The sequence below is a fragment of the Dermacentor andersoni genome, chromosome 2 (assembly GCF_023375885.2).
Source record: "Dermacentor andersoni chromosome 2, qqDerAnde1_hic_scaffold, whole genome shotgun sequence".
NCBI lineage: Eukaryota > Metazoa > Arthropoda > Arachnida > Ixodida > Ixodidae > Dermacentor > Dermacentor andersoni.
The window spans coordinates 78,273,021-78,293,388 of NC_092815.1; the positions used below are offsets into that span (position 1 = coordinate 78,273,021).

The 20,368-nt window shown below is 46.6% G+C and overlaps 1 protein-coding gene across 1 annotated transcript in view; it reads left to right on the forward strand.

Moving 5' to 3' along the window:
* LOC126542057 (fibrillin-1-like) overlaps window positions 1-20,368 on the forward strand; it is a 112,024-nt gene that overhangs the window by 68,806 nt on the left and 22,850 nt on the right. The window contains exons 38-49 of the mRNA XM_050189030.3: window positions 2,961-3,086; window positions 3,744-3,869; window positions 4,463-4,627; window positions 6,869-6,922; window positions 7,038-7,157; window positions 8,942-9,070; window positions 13,147-13,272; window positions 13,822-13,944; window positions 15,849-15,974; window positions 16,114-16,233; window positions 16,988-17,113; window positions 17,750-17,905. Coding sequence (XP_050044987.2) covers window positions 2,961-3,086; window positions 3,744-3,869; window positions 4,463-4,627; window positions 6,869-6,922; window positions 7,038-7,157; window positions 8,942-9,070; window positions 13,147-13,272; window positions 13,822-13,944; window positions 15,849-15,974; window positions 16,114-16,233; window positions 16,988-17,113; window positions 17,750-17,905 — 1,497 coding nt within the window. The remainder of the gene's footprint in view (window positions 1-2,960; window positions 3,087-3,743; window positions 3,870-4,462; window positions 4,628-6,868; window positions 6,923-7,037; window positions 7,158-8,941; window positions 9,071-13,146; window positions 13,273-13,821; window positions 13,945-15,848; window positions 15,975-16,113; window positions 16,234-16,987; window positions 17,114-17,749; window positions 17,906-20,368) is intronic.

Sequence of the window (20,368 nt, forward strand, 5' to 3'; positions counted from 1 at the left end):
CCAAAGCGGATGCAAGCACTTACTTGTCCCCAGAAAGGGCCCATTTTTATTATTAGCAGTTTAATATTCCTAATGGTTAATCCATCGATACTCCTCTTCCAACCTATTCCTATTCCTGCGTTATTTACATTTGATGATGGTGTAATATAGCTGTCATTTAGCGTTAAGAGACAATAACAAAAAACAAAACAAGAAATCTACTCCAGTAATTGTCCTGACATTATACGCTTTATAAGCTTACCACTATCTTTGAAGAAAAAGAATTACAATCATTGCATTCGACCAGCACTTACGTCATTATCATAAGCGTCATCACCACCAACAGCCCATTTTTATGCCTACTTCAGGACGAAGGCCTCTCCCAGCGATGTTGAGTTGCCCCTGTCCTGAAGCGCTGTGTCTGTGTATCTGTTTCTTTCTTCGTCCTCGTCCAGTCGCGCTTATACACTCTACCATGGATTCTAACCAACTAGCCCGCCAATGTGTTTTAACCCTGTCCTGCGCTAGGCGATACCAAGTTATACCTGCAAGTTCTCTCATTTCATCACACCACCTAATTTGCTGCCGTTCTCGATAGCGCTTGTACAGCACGCCAATAGACCACCGGTTGTCTGCCCTACGCGTCACATGGCTTGCCCAGCTCCGTCTTTTTTTTCTCGTCATGTCAACTACATTCCGTTTCAGACATTAGTTGCAACGCTGTGGAAGCTACGCAACAAGTTCGGTCACAAAAGTTTATCACTCCGCGCGTTCTGGCAATGATTCGCTGCCATGCCTACGGCGTTCGCTTGCACGAGCATGCACGTAGGTTGCCGCGACGGGCTACAAATAATTAAAAAAAAACGAAAAGAAAAACAACGGGAAGCAAAATTATCTAAAGCGACGCGTGAGAATCCGCGTACCACAGTTTGTTTTTTAAGCATCATTGTTTTTCTTTTTTCATTCAAAGCTGAGCTTATATAAAGAACAGTGTAGCGCAATTGCGGTAAAAAAAAAAAAAGCATCGAACTATATCTAAGTGCGAACGAAACCACCGCAAAAGAAAGCCTCTCCAGCCTACACAGCGTTGCACATCGCGTTTGAAACGGAGTATATGGAATATTAGCTATCCCCGCTGGCTCTCTGATCCACGCCGCTCTCTTCCAGTCTCTTAATGTTACGACTAACATTTTTCGTTCCATCGTTCTTTGCGCGGTCCTTAAGTTGTTTACAAGATTCTTTGTTAACCTCCAAGTTTCTGCCTCATATGCTAGTACCGATAGAATGAAATGATTATAAACTTTTCAACGACAGCGGTAAGCTCCTCGTCATGATTTGGAAATGCCTGACGTATGCGCTCCAATCCATTTTTCTTTTTTTTTTTGTTCTGTAAATTTTCTTTTCATGATCAGGGTCCCCTGTGAGTAACCGACCTAGCTAAATAAATGCACTCCTGCACAGTTTCTAGAGGCTGAGTGCCGATCAAATTCCCTGTTATTCTGCCAAACTATTAAACATTACCTTTGTCTTCTGCATACTAAACTTTAATCCTACCCTTACACTTTTTCGGTTAAAGCTCTCAATCATTTGTTACAATTCATCCCCAGCGTTGCTGATTAGGACAATGTCATCTGCAAACCATAGGATGCTGAAATATTCGTCCTTGATCCTCACTGCATTGAAAGATAAGCAGAGTAATGCCATCAGCAATTTTGATGATATAGTAAAGTCAGCAGAGGACTTCAATAGTGACCTGTACAGTAACCAGAACCACCACGCAACCTTGATTGAAGTTAGTGACGAACAGGATACAGAATCTTCATGTGTAACTTGTGATGAGGTTAGAAGGGCCATGCAAGACATGTCTCATCAAAAAGCGGAAGAAAAAGATCAAACAGTCGATTTAATCAAAGATGCAGGAATCCTGCAACCCCTTATGCCCGGTGCCTCACGACTTCAAGTGTACCAGAGAGTTGGATGAATGGCAAAAGTATACTAATCCATTAGAAGGAAGACGTTCAAGAATTGAATAATTATAGACCCATTAGCTTGCTTTCAGTATTGTATAAAATATTCACTATGGTAATTGCTAGTAGAATCAAGGCAATGCTTGACTTCAATCAACCGAAAGAACGGGTTGGCTTCTGGAAGGAGTACATCAATGCCATCGATCAGGTAACTCAGAAATCTGCGCAGTACAACCAACCTCACTATGACTTTCATAGATTAAGAAAGGGCAGTTGATTCAGTAGATATACAAGTAGTCATGGAGGCACTGAGTAATCAAGGAGTACAGGAGGGATACGTGAATGTATTAGCAAATATGTAAGAAGTCTACGACTATCTAAATTCTCCACGAGAGAAGCTGAAAAAAGCTGGCTTAAGTAAGGCGTCAGACAAGGGGAGACAATCTATCCAACGCTCTTCACTGCATGCTTAGAATGAATATTCAGGATGTTAAACTGGGAAGGATCACATACTTGTATATGTGGCAGAAACATAGAAGTTAATAAAGAAGCTTCAGAAGATAAGGACCGGGGAACTAGCGACAGAACGAAAAATTATAGGCGTTACGTTAAGAGACGGGAAGACAGCAGTATGGATTAGAGAAAAAAGGGATAGCCGATATTCTAGTTGAAAATAAGGAAGAAGTGTAGCAGAGCAGGTCATCAGGGGGTCTATTAGAGTAAGAAATTGGTGCTAAGTAAATGAAAGCACAGACGAGGACGGCAGAGAACGAGGTGGGGTCATGAAATCAGAAAAGTTGTAGCTATAGGATGGGTGTCAGATGGTGCAGGACAAGGGTGACTGGAGATCGGCGGGAAAGGACTTCGTCCTGCAGTGGGCATAACATAGGCTGATGATGGCGGTGAAAAAGCAAATAACGAAATATTTCCTTTCATAACAATATGGCAGAGCCCACGGAACCGTAACAGGCTTCGCTTCTGTACCTTCTCTGCCGTGCCTTTCGGCGAACGCAGATGTGGACGAGTGCGAGGAGCTGGGGGACGTGTGCCACGAAGGCCGCTGCTCCAACACGTTCGGAAGCTTTCACTGCGTTTGCCCCGACGGGTACGCCCTGGACGACACGCAGAGGAATTGCGTCGGTGAGTCGCTGCCTTCGTCGGAGATTGTGCGCGCCCTGGTAGCGAACGTCGCAAATCTGCCATGGTGTCCAGGAAAAAAAAAAACTGCCCTCCGATATAATGAGACGTGGGACGTCATGCGAACGTGAAAATACTGTCAAATGTGGCCCAGACGGAAGGTATGAGCTCAAGTTAGCTCAGCTAATAGAGTGACTGCCCTTTTGGCAAGCTGCCATGGGTCCCTGTTCATTGGCATGAACAAATAATCCAGACTGCAACGGTATAAGCATGCTTTGATGTCTACGGGTTCCCTCAGCTTGGTGGTTACAGCAATTGCACCCTCATAATTGAAGGCTGAGGTTGACGCAAGGGGAAGACAACCAATGCTAATCTGCACTTACTTACTGTCATTGATATATCACCTTGTTCACTACGAATAGAATGTATTTTCTACAAAGCCATTCCAACGGACATATACGTCCTTCATCTCAAAGCGTGAAACCTGCCATTACATTGCAAACTGCAGCGACCGTTTGTGAAGTGTGACAGACGCGTCACAGATAGATAGATAGACGAAGACAGACGAAGATAGACGGTACTTCGCACTAATGACTGCTGGTGTTGTTGCTTGATTGATGACCTCAACTTCTGTGCACTGCCACTTCCTCTGTTGCCCAGACGTGGACGAGTGCAGGCTATACCCGGACGCTTGCGGCCCGGGCACCTGCCACAACAGCGACGGCAGCTACGCGTGCTACTGTCCTCCCGGCTACGTAGTCGTTCCTGGAGGCAAATCCTGTGTGGGTAAGATTCAATCGCTCCAGCCCGCTATGATCTCTACTGATCATTACTGTTCGTGTATTTGTGCGCACGCAAACTAATTCCGTAAACTTTCGTGGAACAACTCACGAATGATGTATGATTCGTTCTGTCTCTTGAGATCTCTCGTGACCTTTTAGTGCATTCCACAGGCTGTGCTCTCGCACGCTGCCGGACTGGTAGCAGCGTTCACGGCCTTTCAAGCTCCGTCAGCAGAATGAGAATTTGCAATCTGCAACTCCTCAGTGTACACCCAATAGCAACGCCGCGTCAAACGACCGCGAAATTTGAATGTCCTAATTTGTACGTGAATTCGTTTCAAGCAGCCTCTGCAGTGCATCGGTCGCTATGCAATATCCGCGACGCCACGCACTCACACCCGCTAATCAACGCGTGGTAACAGACTCATCCGCAGGTCCCTGTGCGCGCACCACAGTGCTTGTGCAGCACTGGTTACGCGGGTTATCGCGCAGGCGTTCTCCAATTGTGCACGTGCGCTGTGCTTCGAAATTATCCGGGCAAACGGCTGTGCAAGTACCGCGTGTGTGTGTGTGTGTCTCCCAATGTTCTTCTCGCAGATATGAGGAAGGACGTATGCTACAGTCACTACCACGTGGTGGACCTGCAGCAGCCGCCCGTGTGCAGCCATGCCATGATGACCAACCAGACCAAGATGACGTGCTGCTGCTCGGTCGGCAAGGCCTGGGGTCACCAATGCCAGCCCTGTCCGCAACCGAACACGCGTCAGTCACGAAATCTGCACTCGTTCGCGCTTACTAGAGTAAACTCGATCAACAACTGCATGAACAAACTTTTTATTTAAAAATGAAAGAAAAAAAGAGCACCTTCGCTCGTGTACAGTTTAGTAGAGACTCGTATTTCGTAAGGATTCCTTTCCTGCAATTCTAGTCTTTTTGTACGATCCGTTCCACCGAGTGGCCGAACCTGGCACTAGCAGAGGAGCGCCTTTACGAGAGCCAACGACGAGCAGTAAGAAGAATGAAAAAAAAAATGAAAAAGGATCGTTACAAAATGTGGTCTCAGCTTGATGTTGAACTTGAAGCCCTTTTAACGAGCTATTAGAAGCCGCCAGCTTCGCATACTTCGTGTCTGCGCAGCGGCTCAACTTCATACCCGTGACTGAAAATTAAATCTTACACGCGGATCAGCCCATGCTCCGCTGAAATGCCATCTCGTACATTCGCACGCGAGCCCGAAAGGAGACGAAATGAAGACATTTTTCCTTCCCTATTATTTGCTCTCAATCTTAAGAATCACGCGGTTTGAGTGAGCTACTCCTCTTCCCTTATGATTTCATGCACTAAGGTATTTATTATCGAAAGGACTTCTAGCCGCAGGCCACCTCGAGCGAGCCTTCAGGAAGTGCAGCCGATTTGTACACTTTATGGGACACCAAAGAAAAAATTATAAAGTTCAGCTGCATTAGTAAATTTCATTACTGAATTACTTACCGCACCGACTTCCCGTGACGTCACGAATTTTGACCGCGTCTCCTCTTGCGTAGCCAACTGTTGATCAGTCTACTGGGAATTCACTGCGCCTTAAATCAACCAGCACTCATCAGACGGTCTATGGGACATTCTTTCTCGCACAAGAACGATCCAATATGTACGGGAAAATACTCCGAGAAATGCGACGTCAAACTGACGTACTGATGCTACAGTTCGGGCGCGAAATTCGCAAAAGGCCGAGTTTGACTTTCATTCTCTTCATTAATAATCAACGCATGAGCGGCGCAAAAAGAAAGCAATGAAAACAAAGTTCTGAAATGATATTTTACTACTCTAAAGATGTATTTTGCACCTAAGCTAAACTAAGTTCCAAACGAAATCTCATTTGACCCGCGTCGGATCAGAGGTTGAAACGAAGCATGAATGGTGGGCAATATTAGGCACTCTGGTACATAATACTAGCTTCGTGAAAATTACTTTGAGCGGCATTCACGGAAACAAGGCTTACCAACGGGATAGTTGGTGTTCACCCATTTTTTGGCTTTGTCCGGGTGTGCGCTGTGATTTGTAGCATCTACTGAAAGCGTGCTCGACTGTAGTAATTGCCGAGCATCGAAGAACCCTTTCAGAAACCGAAGGACCATAGCTGCGACACTTTCACGTTGCTTCAGCCTTGCTGACCAGAGCTGTATACACGGGGACAGAGAGAAAGAATCACGAAGGCCTTGCTGTCCATCGTTATCCTCGTATCCACCCTAATGTACCCTAACAGATGATGCCTGGCGCGAACGTACCCAAGACGCTCATTGTGTTTCCTAGATCAAGTCAAGCATAGGCTTCACGGAGACTATACAGGGGAATGCGCCTGGATCAGACAAGTCGCAGAAGAGCAGAGCGCGTGCTTGCCAGTTGCCAGGGTAACCCTCGAGGGCGCTTTTGGAAGGTTGCAAACGGAGACAGCCGTGAATCCAAGTTTACCCGAGCACTTTTAGAGAGGTTCAACTGCATTTCCGAAAATAAGGGTTATGTGTCGTTTTTACGGTGCGGACTCACAATGATCAACGCGGATCAACGTGTGTGTGTGTGCGTGCGTGCGTGCGTGCGTGTGTGTGTGCGTGTGTGTGTGTGTGTGTGTGTGTGTGTGTGTGTGTGTGTGTGTGTGTGTGTGTGTGTGTGTGTGTGTGTGTGTGTGTGTGTGTGTGTGTGTGTGTGTGTGTGTGTGTGTGTGTGTGTGTGTGTGTGTGTGTGTGTGTGTGTGTGTGTGTGTGTGTGTGTGTGTGTGTGTGTGTGTGTGTGTGTGTGTGTGTGTGTGTGTGTGTGTGTGTGTGTGTGTGTGTGTGTGTGTGTGTGTGTGTGTGTGTGTGTGTGTGTGTGTGTGTGTGTGTTGAAACTCGTGCACTAGTTGTGCCTATTGGTTCTAAAATCAGCATTTCTCTGGCTCCGTTAGGGAGCCACCGTTCCTCTTCTTCCGCCTTTAACGGTGACGCGTGTTTCCCGCCTCTCGTTACGCAGCGCAATACACAAAGTTGTGCACCGTGATGAACCCGCTCACCTTGGAAGTGGACGGTAAGCGAGAGGCACTTTCGGCTACATGCACTACAAGCTCAAGTAGAAGCGAAGGGTTAGGGCGAACATTAACGCGATCTTTTTTTCTTCCCCTTGCTTTCACGACACTCGGTAGACGTGGATGAGTGCCAAGGCATGGTCTGCCAGAACGGCCGCTGCACCAACACTGTGGGTAGCTTCCACTGCCAGTGCTACGACGGATATCGCTACAACGAGCGCATCCACATATGCGAAGGTGAGAATACACTCTTGACCCCCTTCCGTAGGCCAACACTCAGACTTATCTCATCTCAGTAACGCGGAAATGTTGTTAAAAGGGCATGTGCGAATGGTGGCAGTTACGTGCAGCGAAGAGACAACACAGATCAGTCGTGTAATAAGCGTGCGGCTTTCCGTAGCCGCTCTTTGCGATAGTCGCCTTCGGCGCGTAAAGCAATGTGCGTTCAATCACCGATGCCAGCCCGAAATGAGACATAAGGCATTCAGTGTGAGGCAGAGAGCAAGCATTCAGGTTAACAAACTTCGCGTATCAAGTCCATTCCCGCATGCAGATGTGGCTACGGAAATATTACGAGGAAAACGATAAGCATTGCCAACGTTACACAGATAAGAGAGGACGAAGAAATAACACCGTGGCTTTGTGTTCATTTTTTCTTTTCCTCGTGTATTTATCTCAGCAAATTAACACAAACCCAAATATGCAAGATCACTTATTAGCGCTTTCATTTTTTTTTTTTTTTGCTTTCTTTGAAACAGGATATGTTTTCATCATTTATTGAAATTAGCAGGTAGGCGTGGTCTGGCAATGTTACGTCAAATTACAGCGAAGCTGTTAAAGGCTCTTTCCCCGCTATCGTGTGCACGTGTAGAAAAAAATCCCGAAAATAGTGCAATGCCGGGCCCACCCGCGGCGGAGGTGACTCAGGTGTTAAGCACTCCCCATACGTCGGCCGATACCGAAAATAGTACAATACCAGGCCGACCCGTGACGGAAGTAAAGCAAGCGTTGAACACCCTCCGTACGTGGCCCGATCCCGAGGATAGTGCAATGCCAAGCCGATCCGCGGCGGAGGGGCAGTTCTGCCATTAAGAAGCCCACATACACAACTTCACTGGTCATCCTTCTTCACAGAGTGAAAAGGCACTGAGTTTTTTTCTTGGGAAAATGTAACAATTTCGGTATCTGGCAACATCGCGCTATAATGTAAGCTCCTTTTTTTGTGTGTGTGCGTAGTTGTGCTGCCTGAATTTACATTTGCATGTATGTTATTTTCTGTACTGAAGTTGCCGAGCTAGAGCACTTAAGAGACCCATTCCTCAGCGATGTGCCTTCAGGACAGGTTCATTTATTTATTTATTTAGTTATTTATTTATTTATTTATTTATTTATTTATTTATTTATTTATTTATTTAATAAAGAAAGGCTGTCAATCTCTGTGTTCTTCGACATGCGATTGTACTGTAGTTTACGTCGAACGACTTCCCAAGTAGCCAAACGTCACATAATATAGTTAATTATTAATGCCCGTAAGGAAAACACGAAGACTGGATATACCGAAAGGTACAGCACTGTTTCAGTTTTATATTGTTGCTTCTCAGTCCTGAAGAGAAGTGAAACAATGTGCTCCGTCCTGACAAGACAGAAAATATCAGTTTCAACGTGTCAGTGATGAGGACACTGGTCAAGGTTACACATGTGTGCCCAGCTAGCTGTCTGCACTGCTTTTAGTACAAAATTCTTAAAGATAATTTTATATAAATTACGCAATACTGCAGCATCGCTGAGGTATTCACTAAGAAAGAAACATGACTGTATTCGGGCAGTAAGCTAATTCATGTCGCCGATTTGCCATCGATGAGAACCAAAGCGTCGTTTTTATTCCTCGCCTCGACATTTTTCAGTTTCGTCACAGCGATATTTCCACTGACGTAAGAAATATCGCAACTTAATTTTACACTGTCGTTCGAAATCTCGTAACTTCAATTACATTTCGATTATTTTGATTGACGTCGACGCAGACGTAAATGAGTGCCAAACGACACCTGGACTATGCACCGGTACCTCCAACTGTGTCAACACCGACGGAAGCTACAAGTGTCAGTGCCCGGACGGATACAAGCCGTCGGCGAACGGCCGAGACTGTAAAGGTGGGTAGCGGCATCCTCTGTCTTCAGTGCTCTAAAGCTATAGCCAGTTCCTTTCAACTAGACAACGGCCACAGGACACGTCGATCAGCTTTGGGCCAACCACTCGCAGTTTCTCGCAAACTGTCACCAAACACTGTTGGTCAACGCACACAAAGTGTTCAGTACTCAAGCAAAGCAAGGACAGTACAGCGCCACCGGTCTATTCAATATGTAATGTGCCACAAGGCAGCATTCTCGGACCACTTCTTTTCATTGTTTACGTGAATTATCTTTTTTCGACCGCTGAAAATATCAAATGGATAAGATTTGCAGACGATACCACCATTTCTTTCAGGGGCACAAATCCGGACACTCTCGTCAATTATGCAACCATTGTGCTCCAGGATATCGCAAATTGGTGTGATAGAAACTATTTAATAATTAATGCTAAAAAAACGCAAGCCATCATGCTTCGCCCAAAGCATAAGGCCCTGAATTTTGAAGAGAGGTTGTATTTAAAAAGTGAGGAAATTAAAATTTTAAACGACGTTAAAACCCTAGGAGTTATATTCTCAGAAAATCTGATTTGGAACAAACATGTGGAATCTCTTTGCGGAAAGCTAAACAGAATAACGGGACTGTTACATAGACACCGACATGTCTTGCCTACCACCCTACCACTGTGAAACGAAGTGTATATAACTCACTTTTTCTTTCTACACTAAATTACTGTCGCCTAGTCTGGGCAACGACATCAAAACAAAACATCGCTAAACTAAAATTATGTCAAAAACGAGCAATTCGCGCTGTAGCTAGTCTTTCCTTCAAAGAAGACACGTTTAAATATTTTTACGAATACAAAATAATGCCGGTTGAATTCATTTATTCATTTCGTCTAGCATGCCTGTACAGAACGACGTTGAGAAGGTGTAAGGTCGCTCTGATTGTTCGTGTTTTTAAGTGTCACGAATCGGCCACGTGCTGTGTGTATAGAGAGGGGGTGCACTTCCCCCCCCCCCCATGTCAGCGGGGCAACCGTTTCTGTGTTATGTGGGGTCACGGACCGCGCGGTGTTGGGTGACGCGTCGCGGCAGGCGCCAGGCGGGCGAGTGCCGATTCCGGGAAGTCGGTATTGTGCGCAGGGTGTTGGCAGTCCGCCGACGGTCACACAAGTCCACACAGACCAGCCTTGAAAGGGACCGCTGTATACGGTATTGTGGCTCTGGCGCCCGAGTACCTGACTAGTTGGAGGCGCCGCCGAGGTTAAGAAGGGCTTAGCAACCTTGACCCCGTGCCGCGCGTCCGGAACGCAATCGCCAGCCTTGTTGTTGGGTGCGACTGCCTGTGTGGTGTCGAAGGCCAGCTTACAGTGCACGCTGTAGGGATGCGGTGCACACGTGAAGAGTGCATTCGGACGGCGGCGTCTTGTAAACGCGCACTCGGAGAACTTTGTCTTGTAGACAATAAGTTTGAAGGACAAGGAGGGCCATCCGTCGCCCACACGGCCAAACTTTGAGTACAGCGGCACTACGTGGTGTCAATGCCCCTGCTTCCGAGACATTTGCGGCCTAGACGCCGTTGGGATTTGAGGCGGTCTAGCGATAACTTGTTCGGGCCTGGCGTGTTTTGCTGAGCCCGTCACTAACTACGTAGAAACGAGAGGGCAACGGAGTTTCGGGGAAGAAGGAAAAGAGTTTTGTTTTCCAATATGTTTATTTTTAAGAGTAAGCCCATCCCTGTAGGTTGTGGCTTAACAAACGGTTGACTCTGATTGGCAACTGAACCTGTAGGACGGGCCAACGGCCCTACCGCCTTTTTTTTCTTTGTATATTTGGGCTATAAAAATCGGGACGACATGCTGTCCCTCAGACTTGGCTGAAATCAGGATTGCTGATAGATCAGTGAGCCTCCGTACTATGTACGTTAAAACGAGTCTGGGCTCTAACAGTCATTGAGACAGTCGAAGAGTGAGACTTTGTTTCTCAATTGTTCAAGTTTGTAATGTGTTTGTTTTACCTGCCATGTATATAGAAAAGTTTACCTATAAATATTTCTTGTACATCTGACCTCATCGCTTCCTGCCTGCGTTTGATCAACTGCCGATCATCGTCCGAGAAGCTTCAAGTTCCAACGGCGAAGCGAGGACAGAGAACGAATAAAACTTTACTGAAGGTGAAATGTTGATTATGTAAATTTGTTTAACCTGAATCGTCACGAAATTCCCTATAACGCGAGACATGCCGACATTTGGTTAACGAACTTTTGTCGTTCTAATTATGGACAACAATCTGTATCCTACCGCATTGCTGATCTACTAAACACCCTAACTACACATGGATTAAACCCGGATAATTTGTCTCCTCGTTCCTTTTTTCACTTATTTCCTTTCGCAAAATCCCGCTGTGTGATTCCTGTATTTGTATTTGATTATTGTATATTGTATACATATTAGTATGCATGAGCATGTGTATTTCTACCTATGTGTGTATGTATATATGTATGTATGTATGCACATATGCGTATGTCGTCTATCTATATCGAGTTTGATGCGTCTGATGTATTCAATTTTGTTCATATTTTCTTTTTAGCTGCATTGTCACAGCTTATTTCCTGAAATTATTTCGTATGTACATTTCTTCATTTTTTTTGTGCTACACACAAAAAGACAATTTACTGCCTGTACATCCATGTTATTATTTTTTTCCGCATTTTCTGTAAAGTGCCTAGACTTACGTTGCTATGTGCCTATATTACTGTTGCACACTGTCGAATTCTACCACAGGGGGCCGGGCTTAGTCAAGCTGCAGTAATGCAGCTTGACTAAGCCTATATATATATATATATATATATATATATATATATAGCTTTATATATATATATATATATATATATATATATAGCTTTTTATATATATATATATATATATGCACGAACCGTTGACAATGATTGTCAATGTAAGTGGATAGCCCGAACGAGCGAGCGAGGCGACTATCTCTTTCGCAAATGGTAGTTATAGCACGTGATTTTTTTTTAATAGGTTGACGGCGCATGGAATCGAAACATGATCTCAACTCAGTGAGGTCTCGTACAGCAAACCATGTTGCCGGGCTATTTCAGTGCTGAACGATGGTACTCGCAGAGGTCGCAAACATATGAAATGTCACGAACTTGTTTGTTCGAGCGTAACGAGAAGAAAGGGGGTTAACCGAGGGGGCCCGATATTTATTAGCCATATCATAAGAAGCCAACAAACACCTACATCAGTGACAAAATAGGGGAAATTACTTGTGCTTAATAAATGAAATAAAGAAACAATAAATTAATGGAAATGAAAGTGGTTGAAAAACCAACTTGTCGCAGGTGGGGAACGATCCCACAACCTTCGCATTCCGCGTGTGATGCTCTACCAATTGAGCTACCGCGGTGCCGTTTCCCCATCCACATTATTGGGTATTTATGTTTCCTAGTAGAACTCTGGGAGCGTTAGCCAGCGCCACCACTCACAGACCTTGGCGGCAGATGTGGAACATCCTCTCTGCCGCAGGCGTCACGAGAACGTGATCTTTTGGGGTGAAGGCAACCGGCCAATAAACCCACACATGCTACCTGAACCCATCAATGTTGCCGGATTCGAGACCCTCGTTATGTAATAACGAGAAGAAAGGGCCCGATTTTTATTAGCCATATCATAAGAAGCCAACAAACACTGACACCAAGGACAACATAGGGGAAATTACTTTTGCTTAATAGATGAAATAAAGAAACGATAAATTGATGGAAATGAAAGTGGTTGAAAAAACAACTTGCCGCAGGTGGGGAACGACCCCACAACCCTCGCATTTCGCGTGCGATTTTCCCCTATGTTGTCCTTGGTGTCAGTGTTTGTGGGCTTCTTATGATATTGTTCGAGCATGCCACTTACGAGCTGACATTATTTCCGCGGCCATTAAGATGGTCATCTCGCTAGTACAGCTCTTAGCGGATCATTGTAACAGATTGTAGGGCACCATAATGTGCAAGCTAGTACTTTTAGTTATCAGACATTTATCTACGAGAAATTGAATTCCGAAATTAAAATCGTGTGTTTTTTTTTTTAGATGTGGACGAGTGTTTTGAGAAGCCAGGCATCTGCCAGAACGGAGTGTGCGTGAACTTGGATGGCAGCTTCCAGTGTACCTGCAACCCCGGCTACTATGCGACGCCCGCTGGAGACACGTGCATAGGTAGGGAAACATATCCGTGCATTTAGTCGAAAACCTATCGTGGTCGTAACGCTGTTTGTCTGACGAAATTATTTTACATTTAGTACTATTAAAGTGAAATGCCGTCAGTATTCGACTATACATGCATAGCGCTTGTGGTTAGTGTTCAAACGGCGCAACAATCACACTGAGAAGGCACTGGAGAATCAATGCTTTGTTTAGTTGCACAAATTACATATTCAAACCATCTCCGTCAATGACCTTGCGCCATGAACCTGAGATTGGTCAAGCACACGAGAACCATTTTTGTTTTATCTACGTAACGTTTAACTAGCGATTGAGGAAATTCTGGTTGTCGAAATCCGCTTTGCCCTAAATAAATGTAGCTTACTATGAATTTATTTATGTATCTTTAAGTACAATTTTTGTTAAGGTTTCGTGCTTGAAAACTCGCGACGAAATGCTACTTCGTTAACCACAAGCAAACATGAAAGTGACACTGAAGCGTGGATGTGACTCCATATTGCATTCTGGGTCCGACTGAGATGCCGCAGTACCCTTCCGCCACAGATTACGACGAATGCACGCGGGGTCCTGGAATCTGCGCCAACGGAATCTGCGAGAACGTCCCAGGCTCCTACCGCTGCGTCTGTAGCCCTGGCTTCCAGCTGTCTCCCAACAACGACTGCACGGGTAAGAATGGTTACTCGCCGATGGTCTGCACGTCATTGAAAAAATATTCAAGTATGTATACGTATATTCGTACCAAACGGTCATCTCGGGAGATACGCTGGTTGTGATGCGGAAACTGGAAAAGTAGACTGTTGCGCCTCCAGTGCGTAGAAACGATCCCGATTAACTTGCCGGCGCGCTTGTGATGCTTAGTGCCTGACTAAAAGCTGCAGATTGCAACGGAAAGTATACAATTGCGATGTGCGTCGCCTTTCTAAAACTCGCACACACATGTACACGCAGACGCGAGTAGAGGTATTAGGAGTCAGTTCACAAGCTGTTGTACCTACCTTGTCGTATTCTCTTTTTTTTTTTTTTTTTGCACCATTGTCTTAACAGTGTCACAAGAATTTTTAGTAGCGACATATCACAAGAATCTAAAAGCAGCACAGCGCTGTGTTGTGGGAAAGCATGTCGAGCGCTGGCAGCACAACGTACACATGGTTGTGTCACAGAAGGCATTCTACAACTGGCGCGTGCAGCGAGCAACGAGTACTAAGCCACACAGAGACGGGAATTTATGCCACGCTTTCTTGTAAAGGCTCCAGTTTACCGTTCATAATTTTATACGACTTGGTACTGGGGCTAACATTAAGGAAACAAACACTGCGACCAAACATCTGGCCGTTACTAAACCAATGACATTCACTCAAGAAGAGCGTGTTAGTCACTGATTGTTAGCATTGGTGGACAGCAATTAATCGACGGCGCTTCACAACACTCGAACGACACTGCTAGACGCTCGGCTATCTTGCAACACTGCTGCCAACGACTGTTTGCGCGCCGAGCTGGCAGCAACAAATCTTTGCCTTGGAGGTTGCGTTCGCAAATCTTCTTTTTCTGTTGAGACACGCGTAGGTTTGTTTCATCCGCGTACACTTTTCTCGTTTCTCCTGAGACTGGATTTGCTCCATCGCTTCACCGCGTCCGACGAAAAACACAGCTACAGAATACACAAGCACATCCGCCGCTCGCAGTAGGTATACCAGACTTTGGCAAAGTTTCCTCGTCGTAACTTCACTTTGAAGCAAAGCGAAACACCATGGAACAAACATGCAGGACGTTTGTTTCCAGCAGTGTCTCGCCGCGGGGTCCTGTTTCCGGAAGATGCGTAACGCAGCGTCACCGGTGCTCACTACAATCTTTCTTCGCCGGATCACAGCTAAGAACAAACGCACGCGGCACAAATAGTGCGTCGTAAGCTCGCAATAATTCTTCCGGCATGAGAGAGCATCATAAACAGTTTTCGAATTCACTCTGACGAGGAGCAGATGCACACAGCTGACGCGACTTGGCCCTGTTCGAAGCGCAGGCGGCCATGTTCTCCGTCGGCGGGGTCACCGGCCGCACGGCTCATGACGTCAGTCTAGGGTGGGCGCCCGTTGGTATAGGGTCGTGTCTATCTGGCTTTGAGGTGCAAATGCCGCTGTCTTCTAAGGTTATACAGGCGCTGGTTGTACCCGACTATAAGATTTCTTTGCCATCCGCTGAATACGCACTTGCGGCGATCTGATTTCTGGTCGCGCGTGCGTTCACAGAAAGTGTATTATAAATGAAGATCATAGTGTGCCAACTCAAAAGCAAAAACACACCCCTTCAATCGGGCATCATGTAACGAGTGGCATTGCTGTCCTTAATCGCTAAGGACACAGCGCCAGAACGTTATGGGGAAGCGCTACTTACAAACCGACAAGAGGTCATCTTGGAACTTGAGACGGAAGGAGTCAGTCTTGCCGATACCTCTTTATTTCGTCGTACCGCTCTTGATGTCGAGTGCCCTTGCTGTGGAAGTTGCAAGTCACGGGTGACCAGTGACAAGAGCGTTCTTCCACGTCTGGTCTCATTTTTCATCTCGTGCGTTGCAGACGTGGACGAGTGCCGTACGCAGTACCGCATCTGCCACAACGGTCGTTGCCGAAACACCATTGGCAGCTTCCAGTGCGAGTGCCAGAAGGGATACGAGCTCAGCGAGGACAGAAGAAGCTGCGTTGGTGAGCGGACGTGATGAGGACTTAATTGAAAGCACAATGCGGAAGCCCCCTGGGGGTGGCGAGCCCAACTTTCGGCGTGGCTGCTAGTTACATTTCCTTTATGTCTTCTTTTGCTCCCTCACCGCGTTTTCCGTTGCAGACATCGACGAGTGTGACACCGACATGTGCAAGGAGGGCACCTGCCGCAACTCCGAGGGCTCCTTCGAGTGCACCTGCCCGAAGGGATTCGAGCTGTCGCAAAGCGGCCGACACTGCGTGGGTGCGGATGCCACTTTTATGCCCTAATGTATATCATAATATGCACCAGCCGTGCATAGCCGAACTTCGTGCACTAGGCGAACTCTTTAGAAAGACGCACCCACTACTCCGGACGAAAAATTCCCAGAAGTTATGTTTGTCGGTTTTTCTCGAGTATAGCAGCAGCCCCATACTGAGGACAGTCACCTTATACTCTTATACTGTGAAAGGAGCAGCAAACACAGCCCAGCTCTGCCGGCGTACAGAGGTAGCCGTACGTGGGTGTGTTCAAAAGTTTCGAATGTTACCGGTATCTGCTCATACGAGTCGTAGGCACACAGGAAGATGGAGACTTGATCAACAGGCGTCGAACAATGAACGTCTCGAGAGCCAACGTTTCGGCAAGGGGAGTTCTCTTCGTCAGGACCGCGACGAAGACGCGGTTCCCTTGCCTAAATGTCGACTTCAGAGACGTTCATTGTTCGACCACAGCTTAACGAGTGTAGTAATATAGGGCCGCCACCACTTTGTGAAGAAAAACACATCAGCTTTCTTAACTTTATGCAAAAAAAAAAAAAATTGGGGGGGGTACTACCGTTTTTTATCTGTTTAGTAGCCGCACGTGCCCCGACGTTTCGCGGAAACTCTCTAAAAATACATTATTTGACTATGAAATTGGTCTGTAAGGCAACAGGAATCTCGTAACGACTTCGCTTTGCCTGTCGTATTCGGTCGTCGTTCAGTAAAGCACCGTGTTGTTTGTTAACTCCACGCAGACGTAGACGAGTGCATGTCCATCCCACAGCTGTGCCTGGGCGGAGTGTGCTCCAACACCCGCGGCAGCTTCACCTGCACCTGCCCGCCGGGATTCCGGCTGTCCGGGGACGGCAAGAGCTGCATCGGTAAGCTCACTCGAAGACCTCTCGTTTTCGTGCATTATGCCCCGTTCAAAATAGAGTTATTTAACGCTTGTGCGCGTTCACTTGCTTCGTCCGTGTCCTGCTTACTAAATGCAGGAGTCACGCGGTCAAGTCGTCGGTTGGCGCCTGCAAATGAGCAGGAGATTCTGTCATTGCGCGTCTAGCCAACCCAGGCGTGTCGACGATACCACTAGCTTAGGCGTAACTTTCGCTTGAACCTCCACTATAATTAACGAAGCTATGCTGCCCTCGTTGTTCACGGCACGCGACTGTTACCTTCAAAAGCACTTCGAATGCTAGGTCACGGCAGCGCTCAAACGCTTGAGGGAGCGCGATCACGTTTAGTCGGGGCGTAATGTGGGGACAAGGTCATGAAAAGGCGTTTTCCAGCGGTCCAATCGCCTAAGCAAAACGCCATATACTAAATAAAATAGGCTAAAAAACAAAATTGCGTGGAAGCTAATTGTTCTACCGTACTTTTGTCTTTTTTCCGACACTTTTGGTTACCTGACATGACACTTCTGGGTTCACCATGCTTTTGTGACCGAGGTCGTGCGCGCTATTTGCGAGTTTCGCTTTGACGTAGTTTCTCTCGTCCTTCCTCCCTCGCTGGATCAGACATGCGCCAGAAGCACTGCTTCCTGCGGTACCACGGCCAGCGCTGCTCGGAGCCCCGGCCGGGCAACATGAGCAACCAGGAGTGCTGCTGCATGCGCGGATCAGCCGCCTGGGGTGACGACTCGCACTGCACGCGCTGTCCGTCGCCCTCGGAGAGTGAGTGCTGACGTCACCGAACGACTTGCATGCTGTCCCTTCCTTTCATTAACCTTCCTTCGGCGACTCTACAAAAAGTCTTCCCGTGAATCGTGCAAACTGTCAAAACAATTTATTTTCTAACATGTCTGTAGACCGTCCTACGACTTACACTTATGATTAACAGTGGCTCATATCGGGTTTCTGCAGCTTGCAATGTGCGTAGAGAAAAAGAAAGATCAATTTGGACTCATAATATTTCTGTAAGATGTGTCTTCAAACTGCTCCAACCATTTCTGTGACTGTTTTCATTTTTTTTTTTGCGTAACTCTTTGTAGTTAGCCTTTGGTATCTCTCTCGCGAACTACCTAGACTTCAGTGTGGCCGCAGCTGCAGGCTGTGACCATCGACCTTCGTTGATCCAGCAAGCATCGGCTGATGAAAGATTCATCACGATCAATTGCTTGTTCCTCACCTTTCCCTCACACTTGCAAAAAAAAAAAAAAGGGACGCCGGGGAGAAATTTTTACTTCAGAAGTGCACAATAGTTTGCAGAAGATTCGATCTACGCTTAAAGAAGTGCGTATGAGTCGTTGACACATGAAACAACACAGGTGACACTATTTTTGGTGTCTCTCGAGCACTCACTGCACAAAAAAAAAAAAAAGAAACAGAGCACCGGCACAACTACTTTATGCGGTTGTTCCGTGTTTGATACCAGTTTGAGAGTGTGCTCCACAATTGAACGCGCTTAATCTCCTTGCGATCAATGGGAGTAAACACTTACTCCATTGGGAAATATCACGAACTCTCGAAAACTAAGTGAAGTATAAGGCAAACAGCTACAACCATAAAAATTGTGCAGAGACCATCGACGATGATTGTCAACGTAAGTGAATATCCGAAGGCTTCCAGAAAGTTATTCACCTTCATCAAAGTGGCTATTCTGTACCTCTTGTAAGATTCCGTGCGCTGTCGCCCGCGCGCGCACGCTACAGACCCGGAGTTTTATGTTAGATAGCTCCAGCGTGTGAGGTCCGCCGCGTTATAAAGAAATGCGTGAACGAACGGTGGTGGGACTGAACCTTCCAGCACAGCAGCCCAATGCTCTAACCACTAGGCCACGATCACACGCACACTTTTGTCGTGCCATAGTAGCGCTCTGAAACGTGTGGTACGTGCATCACGTGCAAGTTTCTCCCGTTCTTCTCTCGTGACAGCAAGCGCTTTAGCACGCTCTTTATACTTTACTTGCATTCGGGATCGGCACACGAAAACAGTTAGGCGGGAAGAAAACTAGTGTAGTGAGCCTAAAAAAGCTGTTCGCTTCAATAAAAGTGAGTCGCCAGCACTGCCCATTCTTGGAGTGATTCTTTAGAGCGTGTACACGCTGCAAGTTCGTTCGCAAACGCGCAGAGCAATCCATCAGAAACCTACATTAATGCGAAGCATTCTTTGCCTTATCCTTGGCACTCTGCACAGGTTCCTGCCCCGCCTCGCTTTAATGAATATTCTGTGGATATTTGCAGGGGAATGCGCGAGAAATGTGTTAGCATCAGCGTCGCACCTCTTTAAGGGGCCGAATCTCTGAATTAAAGCGCGTTCACCACATTGTAAAACGTTGTTCAGGAGCTCACTCGACACGCGCCCTGCCTATTCGAGGAGCGAAGTGCAACTGACGGAGGTCTGGAGCAGATCACGGTCAGTTGCGCCACGTGACCGTCTTCCCACACTTCACACGCATACACTTTTTTTTCCGCTTTGACACTCCTAATGCTAACACATTAAGGGAAAACAACGTGTGACCGGCCGCGGAACCGAACGTCTGCCGTCGAGCACAGCAGTCCGTTACTCGTTGCTCTAGCCATTAGGCTATGATTTATTTTCTTTCGGTATTGCCTGTACAACTTCAGTGAAATACATTTACAACGACAGCAATACTTCCGTTCAAGTGGCTTTCTTTAAACACACGCACACACACCCCACGCGCACCATCTTTCGCCCCAAGCAGCTTCCTCTTCTTTCCTTGTGACAGCTCACGCTCTAAGCCGCCGTGTAAGAGTGCACTATCTCCGCGGGGCCAGCCCACATTCCCCAATATTTTGCTCGTAGCAGCTAACGCTGCATAGAAACTGTGCGACATTGTATCTACTTCGTGATCGCCCAAGTTAATCCTGCTTTGACATTTCTTCGCCGGAATACAAATACCACCATCGTCGTTTTAACATACACCACATGACATAGGCGTAAGTACGCACGATTGCACGACATGTGGTCGCTGATGGCGTCACAACCTGTTTCTCTCGCTTACACTCGTCCGCTACCTATGTAGGAACAAACAATTGCGACATCGTAAGCTCGCACCAAACGGCCGACGTAGAAATCATGCCGTGGCCGTCATACGATCGTCTTCAACGTGGTCGTCGTCGTTGTGCTGCTGTCGTCGCAGACACCTACGCTCGCGATCCACACGCACCAACTACT